The sequence below is a fragment of the Salvelinus fontinalis genome, chromosome 3, assembly GCF_029448725.1.
Source record: "Salvelinus fontinalis isolate EN_2023a chromosome 3, ASM2944872v1, whole genome shotgun sequence".
NCBI lineage: Eukaryota > Metazoa > Chordata > Actinopteri > Salmoniformes > Salmonidae > Salvelinus > Salvelinus fontinalis.
Genome location: NC_074667.1, coordinates 16908791 through 16925359, shown reverse-complemented (window position 1 = coordinate 16925359; position 16569 = coordinate 16908791). Strand labels below are relative to the sequence as shown.

The 16569-nt window shown below is 40.8% G+C and overlaps 1 protein-coding gene across 4 annotated transcripts in view; it reads left to right on the top strand.

Moving 5' to 3' along the window:
* ripor3 (RIPOR family member 3) overlaps positions 1-16504 on the top strand; it is a 58061-nt gene extending 41557 nt beyond the window's left edge. For all 4 annotated transcript variants that reach the window (XM_055907859.1, XM_055907866.1, XM_055907860.1 and 1 more), the window contains 10 exons: positions 2670-3347; positions 3805-3953; positions 5407-5566; positions 5911-6040; positions 6551-6712; positions 7738-7896; positions 12236-12438; positions 15109-15192; positions 15630-15720; positions 16065-16504. In XM_055907859.1, coding sequence (XP_055763834.1) covers positions 2670-3347; positions 3805-3953; positions 5407-5566; positions 5911-6040; positions 6551-6712; positions 7738-7896; positions 12236-12438; positions 15109-15192; positions 15630-15720; positions 16065-16165 — 1917 coding nt within the window. In that variant the 3' untranslated portion in view covers positions 16166-16504. The remainder of the gene's footprint in view (positions 1-2669; positions 3348-3804; positions 3954-5406; positions 5567-5910; positions 6041-6550; positions 6713-7737; positions 7897-12235; positions 12439-15108; positions 15193-15629; positions 15721-16064) is intronic.
* Positions 16505-16569: the final 65 nt, after the last annotated feature.

Here is a 16569-nt window from a genome sequence, read left to right as displayed (position 1 = left end):
CTACTGTTATTATTTTATTTCTTTCCTATTTATGTTATCCAAAAGTGTCTAGTACGGTCATTTCTTATCGAGATAAGGGGTAAAATATCGCTGGACTGTTCATATTTTAAATGTGTGTAACTAAATCAAGTCAATCGAGTTATTTGTGCTGAGAGGGCATGGCCCGGAATCAAACCAACACCGACCTAGTAGGCCTATACAGTATGTCCACTCTGGAGGCAGCAGCCCTAACAATTGAACTCAATTTTGAGCTTATCATACACTTGACACTTGTATGTCGTAGCCTAGTGAAGACCAATATCTACCTTGTTTTATTAAGCTATAGAAAATGACGGTTGTTGATGTATATGGCTGCATTTCAGGTTTACATTTTTTTAAATTTGAATGTTGCAGTAATAGGACCTAGGCCTAGCGTTTGAGCGATCGAGAGAGAAAATAATTTTGATAGCAAGCCCTGATCCCAATGACTCGACTGCCCCCGCATGGAGAGAAAGGGAACTGGTATTTTTCAGAAAGGCCAAATGCAATATTTTATCAAATAATAAATAAATAAAAATGTTGATACCTAGGGGGGTGGTAATGTAGCTATTTTGATTTTGAATTTTAGGACCCCTGCAGGTATAAAAATATGTACAAAAAGTATGAGATAAAATATTGAATTTGTCCTGCTATAGCCCATAGAAACGCATTGAATAACACATTCATAAATAGCAAAACAAACAGTCAAAAAATAGGAATATGGTTTTAAAGAGTCTGTTCTATATCTATGAGATATAAGAAAGCTCAGGTAATATATAAAAACATTTGGGACACATTTAACCCCTTTTTCTGTTGACGCAAAACTACTTCCATACTTCCATTCATTTTTAAAAATCAGTACTGGGTTACCTTCAGACAAGTCCTGTGATACTTGTGAAAAACGGAGAACACCATCGTGTTTGTGAGAGTCTCCCCTTTTCCTAGGCCTATAGGCTATAAAACATTTATAGCCATACATTATTCAATGAAAAGCAGTCAACATACACATTGTTTCACATTCTTTAATAACAGACTCATAAACACAATCACACAATGGGTACAGCTTGGTTCACAGCATCCCCAGGAAACTCAAAGTATTGTAGCCTCATGCGGAAGTTGGCACATCGGCTGTACCGACTTCAGACGAGTCCCCATCGTGTTAATGAAAGTCTTATTTTTCCATAGAGGGGTCAAATTAGTTTGTAGGCCAAACCTTTCAGATGTTTTCGTGAGAAGACCAATTTTGGGGGGATTTCTCCTAGTCTGACAAACAGCGCTGTAGCTCTGCCACTTTCCACCGCAGATGCGGAAGGTGTACATAGGCAGATGTGGTGCATTGAGACGCAGCCCATACAAAAAAACAGCTAATACTAGCTTAAACAGATGGATTTTGATGGGGATTTTTTTATTATGTTACTTAGATTGCGTCAATAGACTTTTTTTTACACTATTATTAGGAAATAATTCCTTACAGGCAACTTCAGTTAGTGCAAATGGAGGAGACTGAAAAGAGAACATTGTCACGATTCCTGTGTTTTGTGGGGTGGCTTATGTTCGCCGTTTTAGTGCATTAAATTAGCACTACCACTGAACTCTCTGCTTCCTGCGCCTGACTTCGCACCCACTACACCCAGATCGTTACAAACATAAGCTTAAAGTATTTTGCTTCCTCTTTCAAAATATATTTTTGTGAATCGTGGATGACTCCGTCATTTGTAACACGTTTCTGTAAATTCGGGTGCGTCAATCGACTAGTAAGGATTAAGATCTGACATCTGTATCAATTAACTATATTAATTTTTGACCCCCCAAAAAATAATACAAAAGTTGGTTATAGCACAAGAGTATGGGACTAGGCTAACCTACCTCTATTAGGCAGTCTCACACACTACTCTGTATGGTATGCCTGCACACTCCATGGTCCCTATCTGTTAAGTCTTACCAAAGAAAACCCTGTATTTGTATATTTTAATTAAATTATGGGATTTTGCTCAACAAGCTGTAAAGGCTATTTTATTAGAGGAAATGTATTGTAATGTTTTGTAGGTTGGTGTTTTATTCTGTATTTGTTGGGCTTAGATGTTTTTCCAAGCATGTCTCCCATGTACCTGTGCAAATCCAGGAATCTGGAATGTGTCTCCAGTCCAGATGCCAGGCCTGGACGTATGAATGCAATACTTTTCACACCAAAATACTTTTGTTTTTCATGCTGTCTCTCTCCTTATCCTCCCTCTCTCTCTATACTCTTGAAAAAGGGTGCTACCTTGCATCATGAGGGTTATTTGTCTTATCCTTATGTAACAGTTAGCTTCTGTCCATCTCCTTGCCCCATCCTGGACCCTCTGAACACATTGACAAATGTCACCCAGGAAGCATCGTAACCTGTCATTTCACAAAAGCCGCAGCTCTGGCAAAGCAAGGAAAACAACTTCTAGGTTTCAGAGTGGGTCACGTCATCGATTGAAAGTTACTAGCATGTACCACTAACAACCTAGCCATTTCACATTGGCTACACACATAGACTGCTTTCTGGTGCTATTTTCCATAGAGATCCTAATAATTCTATGTGTTTTTCCAAGAACTACCCTTCAAGTAGATCTCTAAAGAACCATTTTGAAACATGGCTAATATATCTGTGGTCTTCTATCTAGTCCATGGTACGACAGCTCCAGCACGACCCAGAGGGCTCCTTCTCCCTGGTGTCACGGGAGTCTCGAGGGGTGTCTCTACTCAGCTTCCTTGCTGACACCTCCCAGGCCCTCAACCCCACCCCCACGTACAGCCAAGGGGGCAGCCAGACTCAAATCAGCCTGACGGAGGACCTAGTCTCAGAGAGCAGCCCACCAGAAGAGAGGATGTCGAGGGGACTTCCAGGGACTTCTGAGACAGGGGACGAGTGGCCCCCGACCGACCCGGACACGGGCCTCTCCTCTCCCTCAACACCCGGGGAGACGAAGCGGGGGTCTCTGCTAGCCCAGCAGCAGCGGTACAGCACTCCGGACATCCTCAGGCAGAATGGAGGAGGCCCCAGCCCCAGTTCTAGCCCAAGTCCTGGTAGAGAGACAGACACTGAGACTGTTCCAATAAGGAGCAGCAAAGGGGAGCCAGGTGTGGAGGTGGAGGTGAGGCTGGGGTACGAGGACATTGAAGAGCAGGAGAAGGAGGCTCTAGCCAGGCCGGTGGTGACCAGTAACCAGCACAAGGCTCAGGCTCTGAGGATCAGTGCTCTGTTAGGGGAGCTGGAGTCGGCTCTACAGGGCCAGGAGTGCAAAGAGAGAGAGCTGAGGACACTAGACAACCAGATCCTGCACCTCAACACCATCTTAAAAGTGAGTGCTTAGAGAATGCATTGACACATGCTGTAACCTTTTGAACCCCTTTAACCCTTGGAACCCCGACTTTCACTCTCCTAACAAATATTGTTTATGATATTCTGATCCCTGTGAAAAAGCACTTACAATAGAATGCATGGACAGAATGTTGAAGCCATTTACTGTAACACACTATCCCCTCCTAAAACAAAGTCCTGAATGAATTTAAGTTGGACCTAATTTGAGTTCACAGCAACTGATAGAGTTGTTTAATACATGAAGGTGTGTGTGTTTGTGTCTGTGTTCATGCAATCATGCTTGCGTGAATGTGTATGTGCTCATGCGTGCCTGCGTGTGTGTGTGTGTGTGTGTGTGTGTGTGTGTGTGTGTGTGTGTGTGTGTGTGTGTGTGTGTGTGTGTGTGTGTGTGTGTGTGTGTGTGTGTGTGTCTGCACATGTGTGTGTTACCCTCTCAGAATGACCTTTCCTTGCTGAAGAGCTCCTCTGCCAAAACACTGGCTGTGGAAGAGAAGGAGGTGCTGGAGAGTTTTGACTTCCTCTCCACAGACTTCAATGCTGATGAAGACGTCTCCTGTATGGGCAGCGTGCGCCTCAAAGACACAGGGTGGGTTGTGAAGAGTTTTCATGAACATACTCCCATTCAGCCATAGATGAGACTGTAGACAGTGGTGTAGTGGAGGGTATATGCAGGTATACGCCGTATAGCCTACCCACTTATTTTTCAATGGGCATTGCATATATTCACTTCTTAATCCCCATGATTCGTATCAAAGTAGTGTTGTGGAGGTATACACCGTATGAATTAATACAGTTGATGGAACATATCAGAATATTTCTTTTTTATCACATTTTAGGTGCAGCAATGTGCATACAGTTATAGGCCTATACGTGAAAATGTTCCAAAATGCAATGTGCGGGAAAACACTGTTCTAAAATGCGCACAGCACATGCAAACGGTTTCATGGACAGAGACCGAAATATCAATTTTAAATTGATTTGAATACAACTGACTAGGGGTATACCGAATGCCTTCAACTGAAATGTGTCTTCCGCATTTAACCCAACCCCACTGAATCATAGAGGTGCCTTAATTGACATCCATGTCTTCGGCGCCCAGGAAACAGTGGGTTAATTGCCTTGCTCATGGGCAGAGCGACATATTTTTACCTTGTCAGCTCAGGATTGGATCCAGCAACCTTTTTTGTTTTTTTGCATAAACCCAGTTGCCATTTGTTTCGCAAACTCCATCTCATGTGCTACAGAAACACGGCTAACCAAACAACCATGCTAGGTGCCTGTGCACTTGAATGAAAGGGTAACTATACACTTTAAAAATAATAATCTAAGATTGTTCCCAGACCTCAAAAGGGGTCTCCTGGTTTGGTTTAAGTATTGTTATGCATTTTGTTGTGTTTTTATTTTTTTTAAAGTGTGAGTATAAGAACAAAAACCTGAAAAAAAAGTGAAAATTCTGAAACCTGTGAATTCTGCCTCAGTTGATGGCCTCATTTATCTTTTTCAATAGTAGGCCTGCTAGTAGTCTACTTTTACAGTACATATTGGTTTGGTCTGACAGTGAACGACCAATATGGGATTTATATTTGTAGGTTATTCACACAGGGCGCCATTCCTTTGCTGGGCGGGACATTTGGTACATTTTTGGCAAATTAGAATATACCCACTTCTCTAGGCACCACGACAGCACTGACTGTAGATGAGACTAGCAGAGTAGCTACATGGAGAAATCTCCAACCCGCCCCCTTGTGGATGTGTAGCGCTACTGAATATGTGATAGACCTAAACAAATATTGGAAATATATCATGACATAGAGTAGCATAAATCCATAATCCCCATTTCAATCATACACATTTGTGAAATGTGATTTTAATACTATCACATTATAATAACGTGGATTAATGTGTAATCTGTGGACCACCCAACCTGAGATAATTAAGTACAGTAGGCCCACACAGTAGTATTTGGACCTACTGTAGTCCCTACTGTATTCCACTATGTCTCTTTCATCCAATATTTTCATGTCTCTTTCATCCAATAGAATCAGCTCATTTCAGGAAAGCACGCTGAGGAGCCTGGGGCTTTTCTATCAGGAAAGCCAATCACGAGACAAGCTAGATGTTGCCACGCTGACCACTGGGAACTATAGTCTGGACCATGCTCTGGAAACACACCTGGGCATCTGCACTCTACTGCTGGAGGTATGGGGCCTGTCCAATACTGTCAAACACAAGATGGCCATTTTGGTTGTTAATAGTCTGTGTTTAGTAGTCTGTATTTGTCCTTTCTCCTTAAGTGTGAGATCATGTATTTTTCACCGCAAATGTACAAGCATTGGATTGGTGTAAGCATGGTCCAGCAGTCATTTATTTTTAAATCCAATGGGTAAGTGAACAAGTGCACTCTTCAGGGGAAAGGACAGAGAATTGGGACACAGGGAATAGTTTTAATTAAAAAACAAAGTAAATCGTAATAGAAGTAGTTATAACGGTGTAACTATGCAGCCTAAAATTGAAAGTGTGTAACCAGTGGCCCTGATTTACAGGCAATGAGGAGTTCAGAGTCAGCGCTAGTTCACAGGGACATTTTGGAAGAGATGTCACTCCAAGCAGAGGTACTTGAAAAAGTGAGCAGGTTGATGCTGGAGACGACAGACATGCTCTCTGTCAATAACAGTAAGTAGCCATATTCTCTCTCAAATGCTTTGTTTTAGAGACTGGTTCAACTATTTAAAAAAATTGGGGGGAAAATGACAAAAATAGCTTTGTATATGTCAGAGTTTGGGTTAGTAGCCAACAGAGCTGCTTCTGGACCATACATATGGCGAGGGTTCGAAAGCCTTGACAGTACCTTCAGTACAGGGTCAGCAGGTAGCCTAGTGGTTAGAGTGTTGGTCCAGTAACGAATCCCTGAGCTGACAAGGTAAAGGTGTACGCTCTTAATTTGATGACTCTGTTGTCGCAGACAGGAAATGCAAACTTGTAGTGTATGCAAGGTTTAAAAAGGCTTCTAAAGTTTGATTTGCCCACCCCAAAAAATAGACCAACCCCTAAAAAAATGTCCATTAATTATTATCCATATCATAATTCACATTTCTTGTTGCTGCAGGATTATTTTCTTGCTGTGAGAAACTGGTCAAATTAACATAGTACATCTGTATAACTCATCCTCTGATCTTCCCCTAGTTCTCCCAAAGGCCCAGAGACAGAGGGAGTTGCTGGTGTTTTGGGAGGAGTGTACAAGCCCTGAGTCGCCCCTCTGCTGCCCCACTGACACATTTGTCCAGACCCTAAGGAAACGCTACATCCACAAGGTCAAAGCCAAGCAGCCCGGCCAGCCAGACGCAGGTCAGCACCGTAGCACAACAGCTAACTCAATGGAAACAATAAGAGGGCATGGCTTCGGGATAGTTGCTAGCCTGGTTGCTAGTCTTTTACTGCTTTGGCCACCTAATTGGTGTCTTGGCAGGCCAAGGCGTATATAGTGTCATTAAATGCAGAGCAGGTAATCAGGCTAAAAGTGATATGTTCCAGTATTAGTCACAATATCAAATCTGTTGACTGACGCAAAATGTCCCAAACGGCAGCTGTTATCCTTTACCTCCGACTGCTCCTTTCGGTTTCGTTAAAACAGCTATGCCTAAGGTAGATAGAGGGGTCGTTCCATGAAAAGTGTGCCAACAGAGCCTGTGAAATGAATGTGTTGTGTTAGAGATTTCATGGTGCTAGTATCTAAACCAAAGCAGATCATTTTTAAGTTGTTCTATATATCAGTTGGGTTCTCTATAAGCTTCAATATGAGGTCATAAACCTAGCATGAATGTGCATCCTTGTAGCTGTGTGGACTAATATAGTCAAAATTGGGCAAGTTGAGCAAATTGAAGCAAGGCATTATCACTGGGATATGAGGTAACAACAGGGCCTGGCCTATGTTAAATGTGTAAATGTGTGTAAAAAAAAAAGTACAAAGTATTTGTTACAGTAGGTGTTAAGCCTGTGTTAAAAGATGCTTAACATTATTAAAAGACAAACAAGCGATTGTGATTGTGTTGAATTGTGTTTTGGAAATAAAGATAGACATGGTTTTTAAAAAAGTAGTGGTAATATTTCATTCAGTACAGAAATGTGTAGGCAGCTTAACCAATTTTTTATGGACAAGCTGTTTTCAAAACTGTAATGTTTACATGAATTGAGATGTTTTTATTAAGTTCAACATAATTCTCTTTATGACGGAATGTTAAAATTGGTGAAATCAACATTTATTTATTTTTTACCAAGTTACTCTTCCCAAAAGGCACCAAATTGGTGGAATGACCTAGAGGCTAGCTGGTATTTGACTGTAGTGGGTCACTGATACATTGTGTCGTCTGCAGTGTTTGCGCAGCTGTTGCAGCAGATCCAAGCTAGCTGTCGGATGGTGCCTATGGCCCGCTACAGTCCACAGAGGGTCACAGTTTTCCAGCTCTCCACCTACCTGAGCCGCTGGAGCTTCACAGACCTGGGAGAACACATCTCCCGCCTCTCCAGAGAAGGTATCCTGTCAGAGACTCTTTCACACTATCATGCTGACCTGACCTGAACCAAACTGTGTTGGTTTGGTTTACATGGCAAGAGGATCATTCACATGCCATCCAAACAAAGCTCCGGTGCTGTACAAAAAAGTAGCAAAGATATAAAGAAAAAGAAGGGACATAGACACAACCGGCGACAACCTTCAACATTGAAGTGTTGCTGTATCACCTCATTCAGTTCCATGCATTTGAGAAAATGTACCTACAGTATGTTAATCTTAGGACCATAATGGAAGACATACGGATTAACAGAACAGTCTTGAGTTGATCTTGAGGGTAGTGAGTATCATACATTTATTTATGCATATTTTAAAGCCCCCAAATCCTATCCATAGGAAACAATGGGGTTTTGTACAGGAAGCAGAGGCAAATACAATGTAGTAGACCACAACAAAATAGTTTCTCATAGATACAGATGAAGTCGGAAGTTTACATACACCTTAGCCAAATACATTTAAACTCAGTTTTTCACAATTCCTGAAATGTTATCCCAGTAAAAATGCCCTGCTTTAGGTGGGTTAGGATCACCACTTTATTTTAAGAATGTGAAATGTCAGAATAATAGTAGAGAGAATGACTTATTTCAACTTTTATTTCTTTCATCACATTCCCAGTGGGTCAGAAGTTTACATATACTCAATTAGTATTTGGTAGCATTGCCTTTAAATTGTTTAACTTGGGTCAAACATGTCGGGTAGCCTTCCACAAGCTTCCAACAATAAGTTGGGTGAATTTTGGCCCATTCCTCCTGACAGAGCGGGTGTAACTGAGTCAGGTTTGTAGGCCTCCTTGCTCGCACACACTTTTTCAGTTCTGCCCACAAATTGTATATAGGATTGAAGTCAGGGCTTTGTGATGGCCACAAATACCTTGACTTTGTTGTCCTTAAGCCATTTTGCCACAACTTTGGAAGTATGCTTGGGGTCAACTTCCAGACTGATGTCTTGAGATGTTGCTTCAATATATCCACATGATTTTCCTCCCTCATGATGCCATCTATTTTGTGAAGTGCACCAGTCCCTCCTGCAGCAAAGCACCCACACAACATGATGCTGCCACCCCCGTGCTTCACGGTTGGGATGGTGTTCTTCGGCTTGCAAGCTACTCCCTTTTTCCTCCAAATAATTATATTTGATGGTCATTATGGCCAAGCAGTTCTATTTTTGTTTCATCAGACCAGAGGACATCTCTCCATCTTTGTCCCCATGTGCAGTTGCAAACCTTAGTCTCACTTTTTTTATGGCGGTTTTGGAGCAGTGGCTTCTTCCTTGCTGAGCGGCCTTTCAGGTTATGTCGATATAGGACTCCTTTTACTGTGGACTATATTGTATTAACAAGAAATTTGTGGAGCGGTTGAAAAATGAGTTTTAATGACTCCAACCTAAGTGTATGTAAACTTCCGACTTCAACTGTATTTTAGATCCAAGAGAACGTGAGAGTCCCAAAAACATTCCCAAGACATACTATACATCTGGATGGAATCTGTCGACACTACTCCTATTCCATGTACACCAGAACTAAATGAAGTCATAAACTGAAGCATGTGGGTGCTCTAGGACATGAAAAGACCCATAGTGTGAAACAAAGGACAGGTTTCGTTAGTGGCCCTTACAGCTGTGTCTTCAGAAAGCCCAGGGGACAACCCACACCATACACTGAAAGATCCATACTACTGTAAATCTGCATGTGCAGAACGTGTTGAGTTACCCGGTGAAGAATGCTGCAGAAAAGCTTAGATAATTGGGCATGTATGGTCTAGCCAGACCTGGGGTAAACTACTGTTTGAAATGCATTAGATGTGTTTCGTTTAGTGTGCCTGTTGCAATGTGGAACCAACAGAAAAGTCCCAAAAGTGCAAAACCATCCACCTGGCACTTCAGGCATGCTGAAGAAAGTGTTCAAAGTATTTCAAATAGTATTTGAACCCAGGTCTTGTCTGAGCTGCCACAGCAGCAGTTGGGAAACAGCCTAGAGTACTGTATTGGATGGAAGCCATTGTCACGTTCTGACCCTAGTTCTTTTGTTATTTCTTTATTTTAGTTGGTCAGGGCGTGAGTTGGGTGGGTTGTCTATGTTCGTTTTTCTATGTTGTGTTTTACGTTTGGCCTGGTATGGTTCTCAATCAGAGGCAGGTGTCGTTAGTTGTCTCTGATTGAGAATCATACTTAGGTAGCCTTTTTCCACCTGTGTTTCGTGGGTGTTTGTTTCCTGTGTCTTTGTGTATGTCACCAGACAAGACTGTTTCGTTTCGGTTTATTCTCGTTTATCGTTATTTTGTTGTTTTGTTCGAGTATTTCGGTTTTCATTAAAAGGAATATGAATACTCACCACGCTGCAGTTTGGTCCTCCGATCCTTCCTTCTACTCCTCCTCAGAAGAGGAGGAAGACGAGCGTTACAGCCATGCATAATTTGTTTTATTATTGTACAATAGGCTATGCATTTTGACTGATAGGGGATGGTTCAGTCTTGTGGTTTTTATTGATAAGCCCTTTTGGATTTCTGCTCAACATCTCAACATGTGTGTCCTTTATCTCTCTATCTATTTCCTTTCCAACTGTTGTTGTACAAATATTTAGCCTGTCTATACCCGCCTTACTGTTTCTGCATTCAACAATACCTACCGAGTTGTTCGGCAAATTAATGACAAGTTGTCTTTAAATCCACTTCAATCAATATAGATGAAGAGGAGGAGACAGGTTAAAACTTCTTATGGCTGCAATCCCGGTAACGGGATGATATGGCAACAGCCAGTGAAAGTGCAGGGCGCCAAATTAAAAACAACAGAAATCTCATAATTAGAATTCCTCAGACATACATGTGTCTTATACCATTTTAAAGGTAATCTTGTTGTTAATCCCACCAAAGTGTCCAATTTCAAATATGCTTCTCAGCGAAAGCACCACAAACGATTATGTTAGGTCACCACCAAGCCACAGAATAAGCACAGCCATTTTCCCAGCCAAAGATAGCAGTCACAAAAAGCACAAATAGAGATCAAAATAATCACTAACCTTTGATGATCTTCATCAGATGACACTCATAGGACTTCATGTTACACAATACATGTATGTTTTGTTTGATAAAGTTCATATTTATATAAAAAAATCTGAGTTTACATTGGCGTGTTACGTTCACTAGTTCCAAAAACATCCAGTGATAGTGCATAGCCACATCTATTCAAAAGAATTACTCATCATAAATGTAGATGATAATACAAGTTATACACACGGAATTATAAATATACCTCTCCTTAATGCAACCGCTGTGTCAGATTTCAAAAGAACTTTACGGAAAAAGCAAACCATGCAATAATCTGAGACGGCGCTCAGAACTGTAGTCAAATTAGCCGCCATGTTGGAGTCAACAGAAACCAGAAATTACCTGATAAATATTCCCTTACCTTTGATGATCTTCATCAGAATACACTCCCAGGAATCCCAGGTCCACAATAAATGCTTGATTTGTTCGATAATGTCTGTTATTTATGTCCAGTTAGCTACTTGGTTAGCACGTTTGGTAAACAATTCCAAAGTCACAAAGCGCGTTCACTAAAACGTGACGAAATGTCCAAAAGTTCCGAAACAGTCAGTAGAAACATGTCAAACGATGTATTGAATCAATCTTTAGAATGTTGCTAACATAAATCTTGAATAACGTTCCAACCGGAGAATTACATTGACTTCAGATGAGCGATGGAACAGAGCTCCCTCTTATGTGAACGCGCATGGTGAAAGCATGGTCAGGTCTTGGCAGACTTGACTAATTCCTCTCTCACCCCCCCCCCCCCCCCCCCCCCTTCACAGTAGAGGCATCAGACAAAGTTCTACAGACTGTTGACATCTAGTGGAAGCCGTAGGAAGTGCAAAATGACCCATATCCCACTGTGTATTCGATAGGCGATGAGTTGAAAACCTACAAACCTCAGATTTCTCACTTCCTGGTTGGATTTCTTTATCAGGTTTTTGCCTGCCATATGAGTTCTGTTATACTCACAGACATCATTCAAACAGTTTTAGAAACTGCAGAGTGTTTTCTATCCAATACTACTACTAATATGCATATATTAGCAACTGGGACTGAGGAGCAGGCAGTTTACTCTGGGCACCATTTCATCCAAGCTACTCAATACTGCCCCTGCAGCCATAAGTTAACAGGTGACATAGGTAAGGGATTATAGCTTTCACCTGGATTCACCTGGCCAGTCTATGTCATGGAAAGAGCAGGTGTACCTAATGTTTTATACACTCAGTCTATAGAAAGGTGAAAATAACTTACAATCTTTTGGTGTGTGTGTGTCAGTGTACCTGGTGTCTGCTCTGGATAGTCCTAAGAGGAGAAAGGCCTTGAAGAAGCTGAAAGGGAGGCGCATCGTTGAACTGCTGCCCCTGGGCTATACCCTCCAGCGCCTAGCCAGCCTCCAGACAGATGCCAACCACAAGGTGTCCCAGGCTGCCAGCAACTGTCTCTGCAGAGCCGTGGGCTACACGGCCTTCAGGACAAAGGTACGGATGAGGCCAATAGTTTTAATAGATCGGTGTAACTTTTAAGTCATTACCTGCTTGCTAACACTTTATATGACACCCAGTATCATAACACGTTATGACACGGTTATTACACTGTCATGACACATGTATTTAGACCTGTTGTGACATATATTGAGTTATTTTAAGGCTGGTTATAACACCTACATAAGAGTGTGAAAACCTAAAAAAACCTACTATACGGTAGTTATTTCAAGGCTGGTTATGACACCTACATAAGAGTGTCAAAACCCACAAAACCTACCACACAAGGCAAAACATTCCATTACACCATAGCCTACGTGTCAACAGTATGTTAATTTTAGATTTTTTTACATTTTATTGACCATATTAAATTATCTTTGTAATTGCGCACACATTGATGTCAGACATGCACCTACCCCAATGCTTTGTAGCTGATTACTGGGATGAATGCAGGAGCATATTTTAGGAGTAGGATGAGACATTGTTCTTTCGACTGATGACTGATATAATGGCATGTATGTGATAGGCCTTATATGATTATGATGGTCATAATGCTTCTTGTCATTGTCAAAAGTGTATTTTCTTAGTCCAAGCATTTTCTACAAGTTATTTCAAATATGATGAAAAAAACATAACTGTAAATAATTCATTACAACAACAAAGGATTTAAGAGACAAACTTTCAAATGGAAGGAAACTTCTTGGCAGGGAAAAAAACAAGTTGAATAAATGTGGGTTTTGACACTCTTATGTCCATGTCATAACCAGCCAAAACATAAAGCAGTATATGTCACAACAGTTGTAAATATATGGGTCATGACAGTGTTATGACCAATTATGACAAGTTATATCAGCTGTTATGACAAATTATGACCGTGTCATAACGTCTTATGGCAACGGGTGTCAAGTACAAGTTACAAAAAGCTTATAAATGTTTCTAAATCCTTATTTGTTTAAAACCTCTGAAATGTAACTGCATATAATCTAAAATGTAATCCACATAATCCCAGAAAGTAATTATTTATCATGAGAGGACCATAAACAATAACTAGTAATGGGCTCCTGAGTGGGACTGTGGTCTAAGGCACTGCATCTCAGTGCAAGAGGCGTCACTACCGTCCCTGGTTCGAATCCGGGCTGTATCACATCTGGCCGTGATTGGGAATCCCATAGGGAGGCGTGCAATTGGCCCAGCGTCGTCCAGGTTTGGCCAGGGTAGGCCATCATTGTAATAAGAATTTGTTCTTAACTGACTTGCCTAGTTAAATAAAGGTTACATTTAAAAAACGTAAAATTAAAATATTCCAAGAAAGGTTCAATTGTCACCTTTCTGGTAAAAAATAGTTATACATTTCTGAGGTGTAGTCACTTTTGAGGACACAAGCTGCAAGTACACAGAACAAATATGATAAAAATATGAAATATGAAACTATTCAACAAAATTGTATGAATAACACTGAAATATATATATATATATATATATATATATATATATATATATATATATATATATATATATGCTTTCTAAATGTAGTATAATCAAATTATAAAACCACTAACTATAAGATTTCACCTTTCTTATAACTGTAAAATACATATTTGTATGTTTAGTGTTAGAGAACATTTGCATATTTTCTAAAGGTCTGTTTTGATCAAAATGTCTGCTGCCACTGCTATGAACATCACTCAGAGCTCTAGGTTCCTTCCTTCTAGATTGGCTTCCTGAACTCATTAGGAACTAGTCTTTCATCTCATATTAATCTTGTCCATCTATGACAAAGTGTTTTTCGTTTAGAATCTATTAATCATTTTAGATTAATAGCTATAAATCGATCTCTGAAAGTGCTATAGTGATGAAATCACTCTCCCCTGCTGCGCTACGATGTAAGGATTGCAGGCATGTGCTTTGTCAGTGGCCGTGACATAGGGTTCAGCCAGGAGTTGATGGACAGTCGGAAGAGCGAATGAAACGGTAGGAGGGACATCCCAGCTTCAAGTGGTTTAAAATTTCACATCTTACGTTACACAGGCGGACAAAATATAATACTGTGTCCATGGGAACCAGGGCTATGCAAGCAATTTCGATCTACGGTGTCCACAGATCGATGTATAAGCAAAAATGTCGGTTGGAACCGGTACCAAAACCACACAGGTCTCCTGAACAGGGGACTTTACATCTAAGAGGATTTATTAAACGTTATAAATGCTAATGATTGTAATGCTTATGAATGTTTTATAAATAATGAAATACTAATTTCTTTACATTTATAAATTGTGTAATTATTCTCAGAGTCCTGGGATCCATAAGAAACAAATCCATTACCGAAGGACAACACAAGCATCTCATCCTAATATTTAGTCTTTACTGTAGCTGTAGTCTAGATCCATCATCCCTCTCTTGGTTGGGATGGTATTTATTACAATTGATTAAACTGAGACTCAGTGATACGAGCAGCAGTGCATATAATTGTCATATTATGCTTTATTAGTGAAGTACTTCTAGGACCGGTTTTGCAGATACAGATCAAGCCTTGTCCAGGAGTAAAAAGCATTCAAAATGGAGATTCTCCATTGAAAGAGTTTTTTAGTCGAGGACTTGGTTTAATCTGAGTCTGGGAAACTGGAACATAAAGTAGTTTATGTCCTTGTAATTGTATTATCCTCCTAGGCTATCGTCTACTACACGGAAACCCTGAGGGACAGCAATGTCCAGCTCCAGCAGGCTGCCTGTCTGGCCCTCAAGTGTCTCAAAGTGAGTCCTCTTGGTGTGTTATGTCTTTGTGGTGAAGCCACAGGGTTTCACAAGGAGACAAACACAAATCCCAGAATACACAGATGATCTCTCCTCTGTCTGCCCACATGTTGCCATTCGCCACTCTGCGTCAACACACTCCATCTTATCCTGGACACGAATGCTGTAGATTACCAGCCCGTTGGCTGCCAATGCTATAATCCTGTTTGTTTTGGCCTGGCAGTTCTCTCTACCACCCTATTTCATTGGGACTTTTTGATGGCATATTTGAGGGAGCCACTCAAGTGGTAGACGTTTGGCCCTGCTTGAAAATAAAGACACCAAGCCAGTGTAAAGCTATGGGTGTTTGTTCTTGAGATGTGTTGTGGTTGTTTTGAAGACATGGCACCCTAGTGGTTTGGTTTATATAACATGCTTTGAACTCCTGTGTTTGGTAGGCAACTGAGAGCGTGGAGCAGGTGGCTGAGTTGTGGCGGTCAGCTGACGAGGACCTACGCAGTGCTGCTAGAGAGACTGTGCTATCATTTGGTAATCAGTCAGTCACATGGTGTTTTCATTAACCTGTTAATTTGCATGCAATTACTTGATTACATAAATCATTTTAATAACCATCCTGTGTTCAATTGGGCTAGATTTCTACCTAAAATGCATAATTTTCTGAATTCCTATATTGTGTTCTTGAGTGAATGATAAGAAACCTGGGCCTATATCACAAATCCTCTAAGAGTGCTAATCTAGGATCAGGTCCCCACAGTTATCCATTATGATTTAAAAGGCAAAACTGATCTTAGGTCAACAATCGTACTCGGAGACGCTTTACAAATGTGAGCCTTGATTTTTCGTAGACCTGATGCATTTTTTTCTTCTTTTAGGTAAAAAGGGTCACCTTGCATTTCAGCGAATGGACAAGATTTATTGTGAGTTGCAAGATGAAGCATATCAGAACTTGGATACTGAAATCACAATCCTTTAAAGTTAAGAGAAAAGTCATATGAATGTACCCCTTCCCGGTTGGGCTGCCAAACTGCAGTGACTGGATCTGCGCCAGAGGAAAATAGAATAGGCCAACAGCAAAACATAATGGGCCATAATCCCTGTACATACTCAAATTGTACAGATGTACAAAGCAGTTGTCCTGACCTTAGTGTATGGGGCCTTAAACAGTCGCCCTGCTTCACGTACAGGCAAAACCTGTATAATCATTAGATGCTCTGTATGATATAAAACACTTAAGATATTTATTCTATATTTTAGCCGTATCAATATGAAATGTACACAATACAAATAAAGTGGATACATGTACATATTCAAACCAAGCATTTTTGTGTTTATAAATGTTTCTGGAGTGTGACCAAAGTTTCAACCGGCAGGAACATG